General features: G+C 49.2%; 1 protein-coding gene across 1 annotated transcript; it reads right to left on the reverse strand.

Moving 5' to 3' along the window:
• Positions 1-467: 467 nt before the first annotated feature.
• Positions 468-13,663, reverse strand: Atf3 (activating transcription factor 3). The gene is made up of 4 exons (XM_021198689.1): positions 13,416-13,663; positions 7,438-7,681; positions 2,582-2,689; positions 468-1,853 (listed from the first exon to the last, which is right to left on the reverse strand). The coding sequence occupies exons 2-4, from the start codon at positions 7,675-7,677 to the stop codon at positions 1,656-1,658; spliced, it is 546 nt and encodes a 181-aa protein (XP_021054348.1). The 5' UTR covers positions 7,678-7,681; positions 13,416-13,663; the 3' UTR covers positions 468-1,655.
• Between the last annotated feature and the right edge of the window lie 943 nt (positions 13,664-14,606).

A 14,606-nucleotide genomic window follows, 5' to 3' on the forward strand; every position in this document is an offset into this window, starting at 1 on the left:
CTACACACACACACACACACACACACACACACACGCACGCACATACATACACACACACACACACACACACACACACACACACGCACACACACGCATACACACGATTAAAAATAAAAATAGAGTTGGTGAGATGGGTGAATGGTTCCATTCCCAGTTCTACTTCCATTCCCAGCAACTAACTACGTGGTGGCCTGCAACCCTCTGAAACTCCAGTTCCAGGGGACCCAGTGCCCTCTCTTCTGGTCCCCTCTGGCACTGCATGCAGGCGGCACACAGACATACATGCAGATAAAACACCCATACACATAAAATAGACATTTTGAAAAAGCCAACTGCACTACTTAGTGGTCTCCCCATGAACCAAGGATGCTATCCAACCCCAAACCCTCAGTGCTGACCACCCTGTGACAGAGAGAGAGGCCGTGTCACCATCTCAACCCTTAGCAGAAACCAGCACCACACTAACATTTACCAGGTCTTGTTCTGATATTTATTATGTTGACAGGCTAGGAATACTGGGATAAATAAGTAATATTTTCTCTTACAGAAAACTGTAATGATACTATTGAGTGGGATTAAACACTGAAGGGTTCCACAGAAACATCAGGATTTTAACAGTAGCCAGAGTCCTGACGGCCAGAGGGAGCCTTCCCAGCTGAAATGCTCTGGACCACATCTCAAAATAGCTACAAGACAAACGCGCCATTAACACCCCACAATGCAGACGCCTGGCCTGCACCTGGCTTCCAACCCTGGTCTCCACAGACTGTGGCTGTGGTTATCTTTGGCTCTTCCTGCCCTGTCACTGAGTGTGGAGTCCTACACCCTTTGAAAGTTGGACTTTGTGCCTTCATTCTGTGACATTGTAACAGTTTGTAGCCAAGGACAAGCTGCTATGCCCAGGGTTCTTCCTCTGCAGTGGGTACAGGGAAAGGTGTTGTCCATCCTCTGTAGGCACAAAGCGGCACAGCTGGTCATCAGCCAGTTTCACTCCCCTGGTGCCAGCAAGTTCATGTGGTCACACAAATGCTTTGGAGGGGCATTGTCCACCATGACAGAACCCCAGACTCTCAGAAATCAGATCTGATGAAACTCCCGGAAAAGTCATGCCAATGTTGTGCAAGACAAACATCTAAATAGCACAACACCAGGCTCTGAAACGGATACCCTATGCACAGTCATTCTGGGACAGAACAGCATATTTTCTAGAAAGCATACCCTGGCCATTGGACAACCTCAATAATGAATGTTTTTGCTCCATATTCCCTTGGAGGGACGTTGTCAGCCGCAGTGGAGGATGTGGTCCCACCCCACCTATCAAGGTAGACACTTCTGCCTGAATCCCATTAGTGGGAGGGATCCTGCTTTGCATAGGACCCCAGCCTGGGGCCAGCTAGGTCATCTGAGAATGGCCGGGATGGTAAGGCCTAAATCCTGGAATTGGTGAGACAAAGGATGCTCCTGCCTGCTCCACGGTTCACTCGGGGACAGAGTGGGACAATGCAGTAGTCACCACAGGCCCTCCTGCCCCAACGGCTCTTGGCTGCTGGGATTCTAGAAGTGCAGAGGAAGCCAGTTTTCCAATGGCTTCAGGGTTTGGGGTGGAAAAGGAGGATTCAGCAAGGACTCCCCAATTGCCTCCATGCCACCTCTGCTTAGCTCTGCAATGTTCCTTCTTTTATCTGTTGGATAAAGAGGTTCCTCTCGTCTTCCGGTGTCCGTCCATTTTGAGCCCGGACGATACAGGTGGGCCGGTGCAGATTGAGCATGTATATCAAATGCTGTTTCTCATTCTTCAGCTCCTCGATCTGGGCCTTCAGCTCAGCATTCACACTCTCCAGTTTCTCTGACTCCTGAGGGACAATCAACAGAGGCATTATGGAGGGAGCCAAGGAGCAGGGAGGCAGAGGACCACCTGGAAACCTTGGGGCTCCTCAAACTGAGAGAGACCTGCTAGAGGAGCCATCGTACCACAAAGATGGGAGGATCAGACTAGGTGGAAGGTGGTATGAACCCTGTAGATGCCTCAGAAGTTGGGAGACATGGAAAAGAAGCTGAGAGACAAAAGCAATGGCAGGGCTTTATAGTTTTGTTGTACTTGGTAAACTATGTTGGTGTGACTCGAAAGTCTTGAAACTGCTGGGGCTATGCGGACTAGTCTGTGCCACAGCATGCATGAGGAGGTCAGAGGTCACTTTTAGAAATCAGTTCTTTCCTTCCACAGTGGGTTCTGGGTATTAAACTAGGGTGCCAGGTTTGCTTGGCAAGCACCTTGCCAGCTTGCTGGCCCTGGATATATGTATACACACGTATGTATGTATGTATGTATGTATGTATGTATGTATGTATGTATGTATGCATGTATATAAATATGTACACGTGTGTGTGTGTGTATGTGTGTGTGTGTGTGCAGCTACACACATCTCTAGAACTGCTTCTGCCATGCTAACAGCTTTGCTCCATCCTCTGCCTACAGCTGGCGTTTCTGCCCTACCCACAAGGCTTTCCGTTCCCTGGGAGAGGCTGCCCCACCCACAAAGCTTTCCGTCCCCTAGGACAGACTGGACCAGGCAGGACTCACTTTCTGCAGGCACTCTGTCTTCTCCTTTTTCTTGTTTCGACACTTAGCAGCAGCAATTTTATTTCTTTCCCGCCGCCTCCTTTTCCTCTCATCTTCTTCAGGGGCCACCTAAAAAATCCAAAAGGCACACATTTAAGCGACCATGAACCCAAATATCAAGGCTGTGGGGGTTTGTTTGTTTTTAATCATTTATGTGTACATTTGCATATCTATGTTTGTCTGTGTGTATGTCTGCTTGTCTGTGTGTATGTCTGCCTCGTGCATTCATGGTGATCTCAGAGACCAGAGGAGAGTGCTGGATCTTCAGGAACTGGAGTTACAGGCTGCTGTGAGCCACCTACTGCATGTGCTGGCAACTCCAGTCCTCTGGAAGAGCATCAAGTGTTCTTAACCACCGAGCCATCTCTCCAGCCTCATGACTTAGGTTTTTTTATGAATCCCCTTCACACACATGTGCATGCAAACAGTTGACAATGAATAACAAAAATCTAAAGCCTGTTCAGTAAAATAGAATTATATTGGAAATTAGCAAACTAAAAGCTGCTTTAAAAACCTAAAAGCTGGGGCTGGAGAGATGGCTCAGTAGTTAAGAGCACTGACTGCCCTTTCAGAGGTCCTGAGTTCAATTCCCAGCAACCACATGGTGGCTCACAACTATCTGTAATGGAATCTGATGCACTCTTCTGTCTGGTGTGTCTGAAGACAGCTGCAGTGTCTCATATAAATAAATCTTTAAAAAAAACACACAAAAACAACAACAGCAACAAAAAAAAAAAAACAAAACCTAAAACCTACCTTAAAAAGGCATTTGGATTTTTTAATAAGAATTTGAATTTTAAATTGATAACCACTGATGCTAATTAGAATCAATACACATACACACACACACACACACACACACACACACACGACTTTGTAAGTTGTCCTTCTCTCTGGAGTCAGGAATGACCAGATCATCCCCCTACCCACATTCTCCTGAGAGCAGTGCTGTTTGGGGAGGTTGTGGAACCTTTGGGGTGGGAGACATGGCTGGCTGGGACAGACTGTTGAACAATGGAGGGGAACTGTTGAACTCTGAACCTACTTCTATCTGAGCTTTGCTTCTTGAGCTAGAAAGATGTGCACAGGATCTCACCACCAAGCACAAGCCCTCACCACAATACACAAGCTCTCACCACTGTTCACAAGCTCTTACCACCATGCACAAGCTCTCACAATTGGGCACAAGTTTTCACCACTGGGCACGGAGCTTCCCTGGCTGCCCGTCTTCCCTGCACAATGGACTGTATCCCCTCGACTGTGTGAGACAAATCAAACTTCTTCCCGTGGCTTCTGTCAGCCATGTGACCACAGTTCCAGAAAAACAACCAACATTTCTGTCTTTACTAAGAACATCCTGGTACGTCCTTCCCATGAGGTCAGTGAGCTCCTGGAGAAGAAGGACTTGAGACCACTAATGGTAGCAAATGGTATTAGTGAGCCCATAGCCAGATGCTATTGATGGGTAGAGTCCTGAACCACCTGCTGATTCAACCAACAAATCATACTGGTTTCCTGTGCCTCCTTCTGAGTCAGAACTGGGGCGCTCCGAGGACAGAGTCACGCCCAGCTTTGGTGGCTATGGTCCTGCGTGGATGTTCACCCTGACCCTGATTGTCTAGGGACCGACGAGCAGTGAGCACATCCAACCACATACTCTGATACAGTGCATCTGGGATGAACTCTCCCTGTGGTTTGCTCAGTGCAGACTCTGCCAACTTTGGGATGCCACGACTGGCCCACTCCTGACCTTTTCCCATTCTTTTGAATCAAAAGACATGGTGGACCGAGATGGAAGTACTTACAACCTACAGAGGCAAAGCCCAAGAAATTTAACCCTGAATTTCTATCCTTCATGCCTCAAGGTCACCATCCCAGGAAATACAAAAATCATGCACACACACAGATATACACAGACAGACACACACACACACACACACACACACANACACACACACACACACACACACACATACACACACACGGACACACGGACATGGACACAGTGGTTAAGAGCATTTGCTGCTCTTGTGGAGAACTTGAGTTTGGTTCCCAGCACTCACATGGTGGCTCCCAAGTGTAACTCTAGTTCCAGGGGATCCAAAACCTTCTGACCTCTGTGGGCAACAGGCATGCACACAATGCACATACATCCATGCAGACAAAACACTCATATACATAAAATTAAAAAAATTAAAACAGAGTAAATCATGAAAATCAAAGAAGTAAAAAAAGAATTACACTGGTAATGTGGGAAATTGAAATTGTGTCTACTTTAAAAATTATTTGGATTTTGAAATAAGGTTTTGATATTTAAATTGGCCTTTGTGAGCCAGACGGTGGTGGCACATGCCTTTTATCCCAGTACTTGGGAGGCAGAGACAGGCAGATCTATAAGTTCAAGGCCAGTTTGGTCTACAGGGTGAATTCCAGGACAGCCAAAGCTACATAGAGAAACCCCGTCTTGAAAACTAAAACCAACCAAATAAAACACTGATCCCTGTAATTCAGAACTGGACAAAGAATATTTAATAAACACCTTTCCCCTAGAGTCAGGAATAGCCTGGGAGCATCACCTGCCCACTCTTCTCTCTCTAGAGACCCCCAACTACCCTTCCCAGTCCACCCACCTATCTAGCCTCCCTTCCCCACCTTTCCCTACTACTGTGTCTTATTTCAAACCATACCATTAGAAGAAAAAAAATATCTCCCAGAATGTTCCAGGCTCTAACCTACACCCTCCAGTATTGGACTCGATACCCATGACTGTTTTTTGGTACCCTCTCTGACCTCCTCTGAGCTAGCTGGAAGCACAGCGAATGCCCCTAATGGCATCCATAGCAACAGCATCATAAATAGTTCATTCCCATCTGCCAAATGCTATGATCCAGGTTCCCCTCAGACTTCCATAAATGTCCGTCCTATTGACCAATCTCTTTTTACCCCTAGTGCAATGCAACGTCTTACACTCCGCCCCTGACCTACAACCCCAGACCTCAAGCTCCTTTTAAACGCACATCTTTTGAGCCAGTTTAACTCCTTACCCCAAGGTTGCCATCACACCCATTAAGTAAACTTAAAGTAATCCTAAGAAAGCCTAGCAAAGTTATAAGTGTTCCCCTCTGATGCTCTTGAGACAACATAGCTACCAGCAACTACAGCTCAGTAACCATGGCTGTTACTCCAGGCGTCTTATGGAAAGGTTTCTCAACACAGAACGTGTGTGTGAACATGTGTGAGCACAGAGCAAACATGGCATACCACATCTGTAAGCACTGTTATCAGGAAGGGTAGGGCTAACACTTGGTCCCTGGATCCATCGAGTGATGAAAATCGCCACCATATTCCTTGCTTCTTTAGAAAGCCTCTGCACAGATGGTGGCCTCGCCAAGCTCACAGCTTCAAGCACCATCCACAGGCAGATACTTTCCAGCCCCGGACCTCTGGGCCAGGACTCCCAGCTCACATCTGTGCCTGCCTATTTGACAACTTCCAAGGACACAAGTTCTGTTCTTGTCCCACCTAGCCTTCTACAGTCCCTGCAGCAAATGGACACTCTCATCTTTCCAAAAGCCATAGCCATATCTAAGATAGCTGGCCTACAGTCAGATACAGAAGCCAGCCACCTTTCAGCACTATTTCCCAGACCTTCCTCCGGGTAAGTACAGGGTCTCATAGTTTCATTTCTGAGCATACTTCTCTGGCTTACTCATCCAGTGGCCTACCCAATAAGGAGTCCAGGCCATCACATAAATGTATCAGACCAGGGAATCACATAAATGTATCAGACCAGNATCACATAAATGTATCAGACCAGGGAATCACATAAATGTATCAGACCAGCTCATTCTCTGTCCACAAGCCTCCCAGTGACTTCCCTTCTACTCTTGACAGGGCAGCTTCTGTGTGACCTGCCCCAGTTCACTCCCAGCCCACAGTCTCCCCCTAATGAGAGAACCCTTCCTACACAACTTCCTCTCCTCAAGTCTTAGCTAGTAGGCCATGTCCAGGCAAGCTTTCCACAGTCTCCTAATCTAAAATGAAAATTTTACCTCTAGCTAATCTCGAAACTCATTTCTTTTCTTAAAAAAAAAAATAATAAAGCTTACTTGTATGTGCATAAGCCTTTGCCTGTATGTGTCTGAATTTGTGCAGTTGCTTGCTTCTGTCTCCCTTTTGTTGTTGTTTTAAAAGAGACATAGTTTTTATTTTGCATGTATGAGTATTTATCTGCATTTATGTATTTGTGACATGTCTGTGCAGTTGCCTGCAGAGGATGTTGGATTCCCTGAAACTGAAGGTACAGAGAGCTGTGAGCCACCATGTGGGTACTAGGTATTGAACCTGTGTTCTCTGCAGGAGCAGTAAGTGCTATTAACCTATTAACTGCTGAGCTCTCTCTCTCTCTCTCTCTCTCTCTCTCTCTAAGACAGTATGGAAATGTACCCTCAAACTCACCACTCTCTTGATCTTCCTGTTTCAGCTTCTTGATATCACACACATGCATGCATTCACAAGTATGCACATACATACACACACATGCACAGACACATGCACATGCATGTACCTGCAAGCACACACACACATGCACACACTCTATCTCACTCTATCTGCCCATTCTCAGGTGCACACTATACCTGCTCATTCATGTATTATAGTCTTTACTCCATTATCTTTAGACAATAGACTTTAACCTCCCAGAGGCCAGAGCTTTGGGTGAATCTTATCCCTAACTCTAAGCCTTCTGAATGTGCTGGAATGTGGAGCGTGTGTGATGAGCATGAGCTGAAGAAAGGATCACACGTTGCAGAACACACCTCAGACTTGGTGACTGACATCTCCAGGGGTCTGTTGTTGATGGTAACTGACTCCAGCGCAGAGGACATCCGATGGCAAAGGTGCTTATTCTGGATGGCAAACCTCAGCTCTTCCTTGACAAAGGGTGTCAGGTTAGCAAAATCCTCAAATACCAGTGACCCAGGAGGTGAGAGGCAGGGGACAATGGCGGTCGCACTGACTTCTGAGGCAGAGACCTGGCCTGGATGTTGAAGCATCATTTTGCTGAAAGAAAAAAGAATAAACACGAACTGTTTCAGGAGTCCTGGGGCATGAGGTCCGACCATGCCAAAGTACAGCCTACCTCAGAACCAAGTCCCATCAGCCCTGAGAGTTCAGGTTCCTTATTACTTCACGCCCATGCCTTGCCCATGACTGGAGAAGTTATAGGAAGTAAAGGAGAGCATATTACTGTTGTTTTGCTAAACATATGTGTTGTCAAACTGCCTCCTAAATATTTATGTTCTGGCCCACAGATTAGCAATACCCTCAATCTTGGTCAGTTTCTTTTTGCAACAGGCAGCAGTTAATGCAGAGATTCATAACTGTGCAAGGTGCTGAGAATAAGTGGCTGTTCAGTGTCCCATCCTAAACAGTACCCTTATACACACACATTCATAGCTCAGGGAACATCGGGGCCAAAAGGAGGTAAGCTCAGGGGGGTGGAAGACTTCTGGGAAGTGCTGCTTTCTGGATGTGACACAGGAGTTCCTCTCATGAACTCAGCAGCTCTGGTTACCAGCACAGGACCTGTAGAGGGGAGATGAGGTCCCAACCCTAGCCCAGGAGCTACTAGCAGTGAACCCTGACAGTTAAAGGGATCACTTATTCAGTAGTTAAGTTACCCATGTGTCAATAACTAACCCTTGCAAGCAATGCTAATTAAAACCAATGGACCATCAAAAAATGTTATGCTATCCTCAACACACAGCTCAGAGACACATCTAAAATAAAGCTTAAGGGGGTTCTCTTTTCAGGCTCTTCTATGGCTGGTACACAGGATATACAAATGTGGCCTCAGTCCTAAAAGGAAGGGGGGAAAAAAGGAGTCCAGCACCTTCTGTGATACCATTTTCAGTCTTCTTTTCAAAAACAATTGGGAAGACACTTGAATTGAGCCACACCTGTTAGCCAGTGGTAGCTGGCTGGGGCCCTGAATTCAACAACTCTGTGGCAGAACTTTCTCCTGGAGGAAGCTGGGTTGGAAGGAAGACGGGAAGAGCCGTGGGGTGTGTTTCTTTGTCGGGGAATGGCGATGGTGGTATCTCAGGTCATGCAGGAACACGGAGCCCCTTCTTAATTAGAAGGCTGGCAAAGCAAAGGACCTCACTCAGCAGGCAAAAGCCAGGAGCAAAGTTCTGGTTTTATGGGGGTGTCGTTTAGCTCAGAGGTGCAAGGAACAAAGCTTGGAACAGGGCCAAAGGAGGATCTAGGATGAAGGAGCAGGCAATTTGGCCCAATGGGACTCACTCTACATATTGAAGTTGGCTGAGAAAGCCAGCAAACCATTGCTACCGCTCTGGCCCGGCTGGCCGGCACTGGTGTGCCTGTCCCAGCGCTTGCCTGGCTGGTCTGGCACTGGCATGGCTAGCCCAGCGCTGACCTGGCTGGTCCAGCGCTGGCCCAGCTCACCCGGCACTGGCGCGGCTGGCCCAGGAAGCCCGTTGACCAGTTAAACAACTGAATAAATAAAGTGCAGCTGAGGTGGCCGAAGCAGATGACCTCATCAGTCTATAGGTCAGCAAACCCACGGGGGTCACAGGGGGAACCAAGGGCAGAAGCAATCTAGAAGAGTATTGGTGCCTCTTTCTGCTGCAGACTTACTGCCCCCATGACCTCCACGGGCCTTTTCCCAAAGCAGGAGCAGTATAGTGACCATCCTCGGCTACACTGGTCATCAGCCAAGTCCCAGAGGGCAGGGAGCCTTTTGGCAAATCTCTGACATTTAAGGAGAAATTCTATCTACCTTGTCCCCCTTGAGCCTGTGAGTTTTACAGCCAGCGTTGTGAAAGCAAGTCCCATTTTAGACATGAACTAACTGAGATTTAGTCAGATCACATTAACATGGGATAGTATGGGGCACTGGAGTTTGTTTTGCAGGGTTTCAGAACTCACGGCCTTCCATAAAATCCCCCATACCAGAATATTTGTTTTTTAACTGAGATTTGAAGACCACCCCGTTATGTGCGGCGATAGTACCCTAGTGGCTTTCTCTTCTGCAAAGGAAGGCTGGTAACGAGTACCCTAATTCCCCAAGAGTGGTGTGAGCAGCTTGGGAAATAATACAAGAAATGCCCTGGAAAGCATTCTGCCACCAGGAGCTATGCTGGGACTCCCAGGATCTCCCGCAGAGGGATGGCTGCTCTCCTGTGGAGACTCCCTGGGGTCTGGTCATCTTCTTTGACCTTAAGAGCCCCTTCCTCAAGATCCCTTTCCTGGGAGATTAAGGCCCACTGGTGGAGGCAGAAATTCCAGACCAGTGACTGTTGAGTCAAAACAACCCAGGAGATGTATACAATTCCCTCCCAGACAGGAGTAAGAACTGGAGGCCTCTTAATTGAATGCTGTAACCTTGAACCTGGGGGATGTTTCTATGACTTCTGAAGCCAGAGGCCCGGCATCATCCTGTATATTCTCCTTCGCATTTTATTGGAAAAACAGATAAACAAAAACCCCAACAGTCCAGGGGTGGAATTCAGGGCTGCCACTGGCCTGGCCGTCATTTGTAGACTGAATAGTTCATCTGTACTTAACTATCTTGAGCCGCAGCAGTTGTACATGACCCTTTAGCAGTCCAGTTAAGTTTATTAACGAGCCCTTTGAGGTTAAAGTCCGCTGTTTAGGACTTCCCCCCAACAGCATTCTTAGTGTAAAGTCAGGAAGACACTGAGGAATGTCCATGATATGGAATGTTTCTGTGAAAAGCTGGGGGTGGGGCTTACTTGGGGACACAAGCGAAACCTTCATGGGGGCACATTCTGTAAGATTTGGGCTCTTGTCCTTTCTGGTTTGTCTTGCACAGAGGTCTCTGGAGAGTCAGAGTCAGGCTGTATCCTCCAGGGAAAGAAAGTTTAAAACTTCAGCTTGCTTTCAGGAGCTGCGGCCCCAAAGATGGGAGTGTTTGGGGGTTGGGGGTGAGCTGAGTGAACTTTCTACACTGACCATAAAACTGTCTTTTTTTCTTTTGCTTCCAGATTCTGCTTCATAACTTCCGATCAGAAATTATGTCATACCATCGGCAATTTCGTCATTTTCAAGAAAATGAAACTTCCCTCACTTATCTGGAAATTCAGCTCCGAGATTTTTATCTCCTAGTAGCAGCGTATGATAGCTTTGAATTTTCACTTTTGATTTCCACTTCCTTCCACCAAGCTGTCTGCAAACTGTCCTGTAGTACTAGGGAACCTGAACTCCTTCCTGACTCTCGTCCTTTCTCCTGTTTGAAGGCTGGAGGCGGGAGGCTGGGCTTGAGGGCCAGAGATGGTGTTTCCAGGTCTGCCTCTGGTTCTTAGTAGTTGAGCACCCACTCCTGAGCCAGAGGCTTTCTGACCTTCAGTTCCTATCTGAACTGAGGTGACCAGTTCCCTCCCAGGGCTGTGGGGAACAACACATCACAGGCACAAACTTTAAAACATAAGGAAATCAGCATCCACACATCCATTCTGACTCCACATTCTCCCTGCCCCTCAGGGACCCTGTTCTAGTTCAGTTCAGTTTAGTTCTAGTCGTTAGAAATTGACTGGAACCTTCAAGAATTTCAAGCCAGTCTGTCACAACCAGTGGTTGACCCCTGAGTTCCTAAGACACCAGGTGAATTACACCCAATTTACTGACATCAGCACTCCTCTATTAGGGTTGGATTGGCCAAGATTGTGAGTTCTCACATAGGAAACCATTTCTCTCTTGAAGTTTCTGGGGGGGGGGTCCTGGCTATGTCCCTCCTCCCTTAACAAGGAACCCCAGTAGCCAGTTCCTTAAGGAATAACAGACTTTGGCTAAATGAACTCACAGAACACCCAGCATTAGAATTGTCTAGATCAAACCCCCATTTTGTCATTGAATAAACTGAGGTCCTGGAAGGAAAGCACTTGCCTAACTAAACTCACAGAGATATGGGTGTGGTCCAGTCCAGCCAAGCTGCTCACACCCACCCTCTGCTCATTCTGCACTACCAGGAGGACCCATCAGTTAGTTCAATAGATCAACCAAATAATCAACTACACAGAGAGCTGCCTGCCAGGGAGGAAACTGAGGGCTGAAGAGACCCATACCTGGCACCCCTCATAGATGAGGCTCTGACAGAATGAAGACCAGAAGCAACTGGTGTGCCAAGAAGGGATTTAGATAGCCACAGGTGCTGGGCAATGGTCGTCTTCACTCTGGGAACTTGGTCAGCAGCCTCTGAAACCTCCTGAGAGAAGCAACAGCAACCCCCACCCCAGTCCCCACCCCCAAGCAAGAGCCTGTATGTGGTAACATTATCCCACAACAAATGCAACATGCAAAACATGTGCTCCCTTCTTGGTGACACACACCTGTAATCTCAGCACTTGGGGACCGAGACTAGAAGACTGCCATAAGTTTAAAGCAAGCCCCAGTTACATAGGGAGACCTTGTCTCAAAAGAGTGGAACAACGGGAGGGGAGAATAAACCCTTTAAATAATCGGACTTGGCAACTCCTTTAATTTATAAGAAAGCCCGTGAGCTACATGATGAAATCAATGAAAATAAAACGGCTAAGAGGAAAATACAGAAATGGGAGTTGAAAATGAGCGTGGGGTCGGAGCAGGGAATCGATCCAATGGGAGAGAGCTAGGAGACAGAGATGTAAGAGAAGTCCCCTTTCCTGTCCTGTCTCAGAGACCGGCCAGGAAGACTGGGTGGGGGAACCTCCACACTCAACATCCCTCCCTGGCTCCTTTTACTTTAATTATTTCACTCTAGAAACAAATCTGTCAAAACCTGGCTATCTGAAGCACACAGCGCACAGAAAGGTGCTGGCTGTGGTGGCCTGTAATTTCAGCATTTAGGAGGCTGAGGCAAGAGGATTGACTGGAGTTTTTATGGGCAGTCTGGATTACAGAGTGAGACTCTGTCACAAGAATACAAAACAACACCCCCCCCCCCGCACGTCCCTCCCACCAAGTACAAGTGGTTCACACCCTGGTCCCTCCACCCGCTTGATCCGATTCCTTCGGTTCCCTTCCAATACATAAAGAAACCAAAGGGTCGGTTAAAAGTCAGCCAGAGCACAGAAAGTCACAACAGCAAGTGGGGCTGGAAGTGACGTCTCAAGCCCAGCCGCCCGACGTTAGCGGGTGCGGAGACCTCTCAGCCTTCAGCCCCGGGACAGCGCCACACCAGCGCTCGCCGCCTCCAAACTTATCCCAACTCACTTTCGCTCGCAGCGCTCTACGCGGTCCTGCGGCCCAGAGCTCTGCTCCGGGGAGCGCAAGGCGACCTCCAGCGGCTGTGCCGGACCTCCGTCCGAGCGTCCTGTCTTCATTCATTTAGCTCGATATCGGTAGCCGAGCTTCCACAAGCCGTGGCCACTGCGCCTCTACGCGGACTTAGGAGGGACCCGCTCCGAGTCCAGCGTCCGGACAAGAAGTGATAGATGGAAGAGAGGACCTCGATCCCCAGAGTGCGGGTCACCCCGGCGCACCAGCACCTACCCTCCACCCAGACGACCTCTCCTAGTTGCAAGCTGAGAGCGCTCGATCTCCTCCGTCCCTGGGCATCTTTCAGGTCTCAAGTCAAAAGAGAAAGTTCGTTCTTTCACTTTACCAGAAACTTTTTCCCAGCTAGGAGCTGCAGCGACAAAGAGCAGCTCAGCCGAGAGACTGTGACGCGGACACTAGGGCTTGGGTCCCCGGTGGCGCAAGGGTCTCGGGACTGGTCACCAGAGGGGAACTTAGGGTGAGGAGGGCAGCGCCCCTCAGTGTGGCTCTAACTCACCTCCAGTCTTCGCTCGGAGCGGCCAGGGTCCAGAGAGCGGCCAGAGGCGGGCGGTCTGTCCCGCCGGCGGGCGAGCGCCAAGGACTCTGCCGGAGCGCGGGTTAGCTGATTGGCTCTACCGGGGAAGCACCGTGCGCGGCGTCTCGCTGAGTGAGACTGTGGCTAGGAGCGCGTTGCATCACCCCTTTTAAAGCCCTGGCGTTGGCAGGGAGCCCGCTTAACTGCAGGTTACCAATCCCAGGCTGACGTAATGCTATTAATAGCTTCCAGGGAGAACTGGCCAGAGGAGGGGTGAAGGAGGGACGGGGGCGGGGCAAAAAGTGGGTGGAGACCGCCGACTTGGTGATGCAAGTGCGAGAAGGGGCGGTCGCGGCGCGTCCTGCGCGCCTCGCACGCCCTGGACACACACACCCGCCCGCCCTCTATCTCCATATCAGGCCGGGAGTCGCCTGGGCGCACCGCCAGATGTGCGTATTCGCCGCTGCGTGTTCCAGGCATGAGCCAATGGTGCCCAAGCCAGCGGCATGACTCCACCGCCCTGGCATCTCTCCCTCCGCTAGGTTGGGGAAAGGGGGGGAGGGGTGCTGGGAGGCGGGATCCTGGCAGTGGCCCAGACTAGGTGAGGCTGGGAAGCGGGCACGACCTTTCTCTAAAATGCGTGGTCATTTTTCTAAAACTTCAGGAAAAGGCTCCTTCTCTGGCCAGCGGCCTAGCCTAAGGATGGGGCGGGGAAGGGGTAGCGGTGACAATCTCCCGCGTGAAGGAGGTGCTCAAAGTTACACTCCGGTGAATCCACACCGTTACCCTCCACTGTGACCTCCGCTGCCGGGGACCCTGCTAGCACCTGTGGGTTAACGTAGACATTCGGCGGCCTCGTGCTCCCACGCCCGTGGCCGCACACACGCAGGAGCCCCCGAACTCGCTAGGAATCCGAGGTGCTGGTGACCGAACGCGGTCAGTTCGGTTTTGGTTTTTGTTTTTAATAACAACCACAAAACGTTTTTAATGAACAGGGAATTCTCCACGAAAGCAAGAGCGTAGAAAGAGGAAAGATTTGGAGAGATCAGAGCCACCTAGCGCAGGGATAAGAAGGGGCTGGAAAAAGGCGGCTCGGCTAGTCCGGGAAAGAGGACGCTTTGATCTCTACGCGCCCGGTCTGGGCGGGGGTGGGGGTCCGCCTGGACGTCAGAA

Source organism: Mus pahari, chromosome 5 (genome assembly GCF_900095145.1).
Source record: "Mus pahari chromosome 5, PAHARI_EIJ_v1.1, whole genome shotgun sequence".
Classification (NCBI taxonomy): Eukaryota; Metazoa; Chordata; class Mammalia; order Rodentia; family Muridae; genus Mus; species Mus pahari.

Coding starts and splice junctions, on each gene's coding strand:
- Atf3 (XM_021198689.1), bottom strand. CDS start 7,677: ATGATGCTTCAACATCCAGGCCAGGTCTCTGCCTCAGAAGTCAGTGCG. Junction 2,690..7,437: donor TGTCAGTCACCAAGTCTGAG/GTGTGTTCTGCA, acceptor TGGATTTTTTAG/GTGGCCCCTGAAGAAGATGA. Junction 1,854..2,581: donor AGACAGAGTGCCTGCAGAAA/GTGAGTCCTGCC, acceptor ATTGTCCCTCAG/GAGTCAGAGAAACTGGAGAG.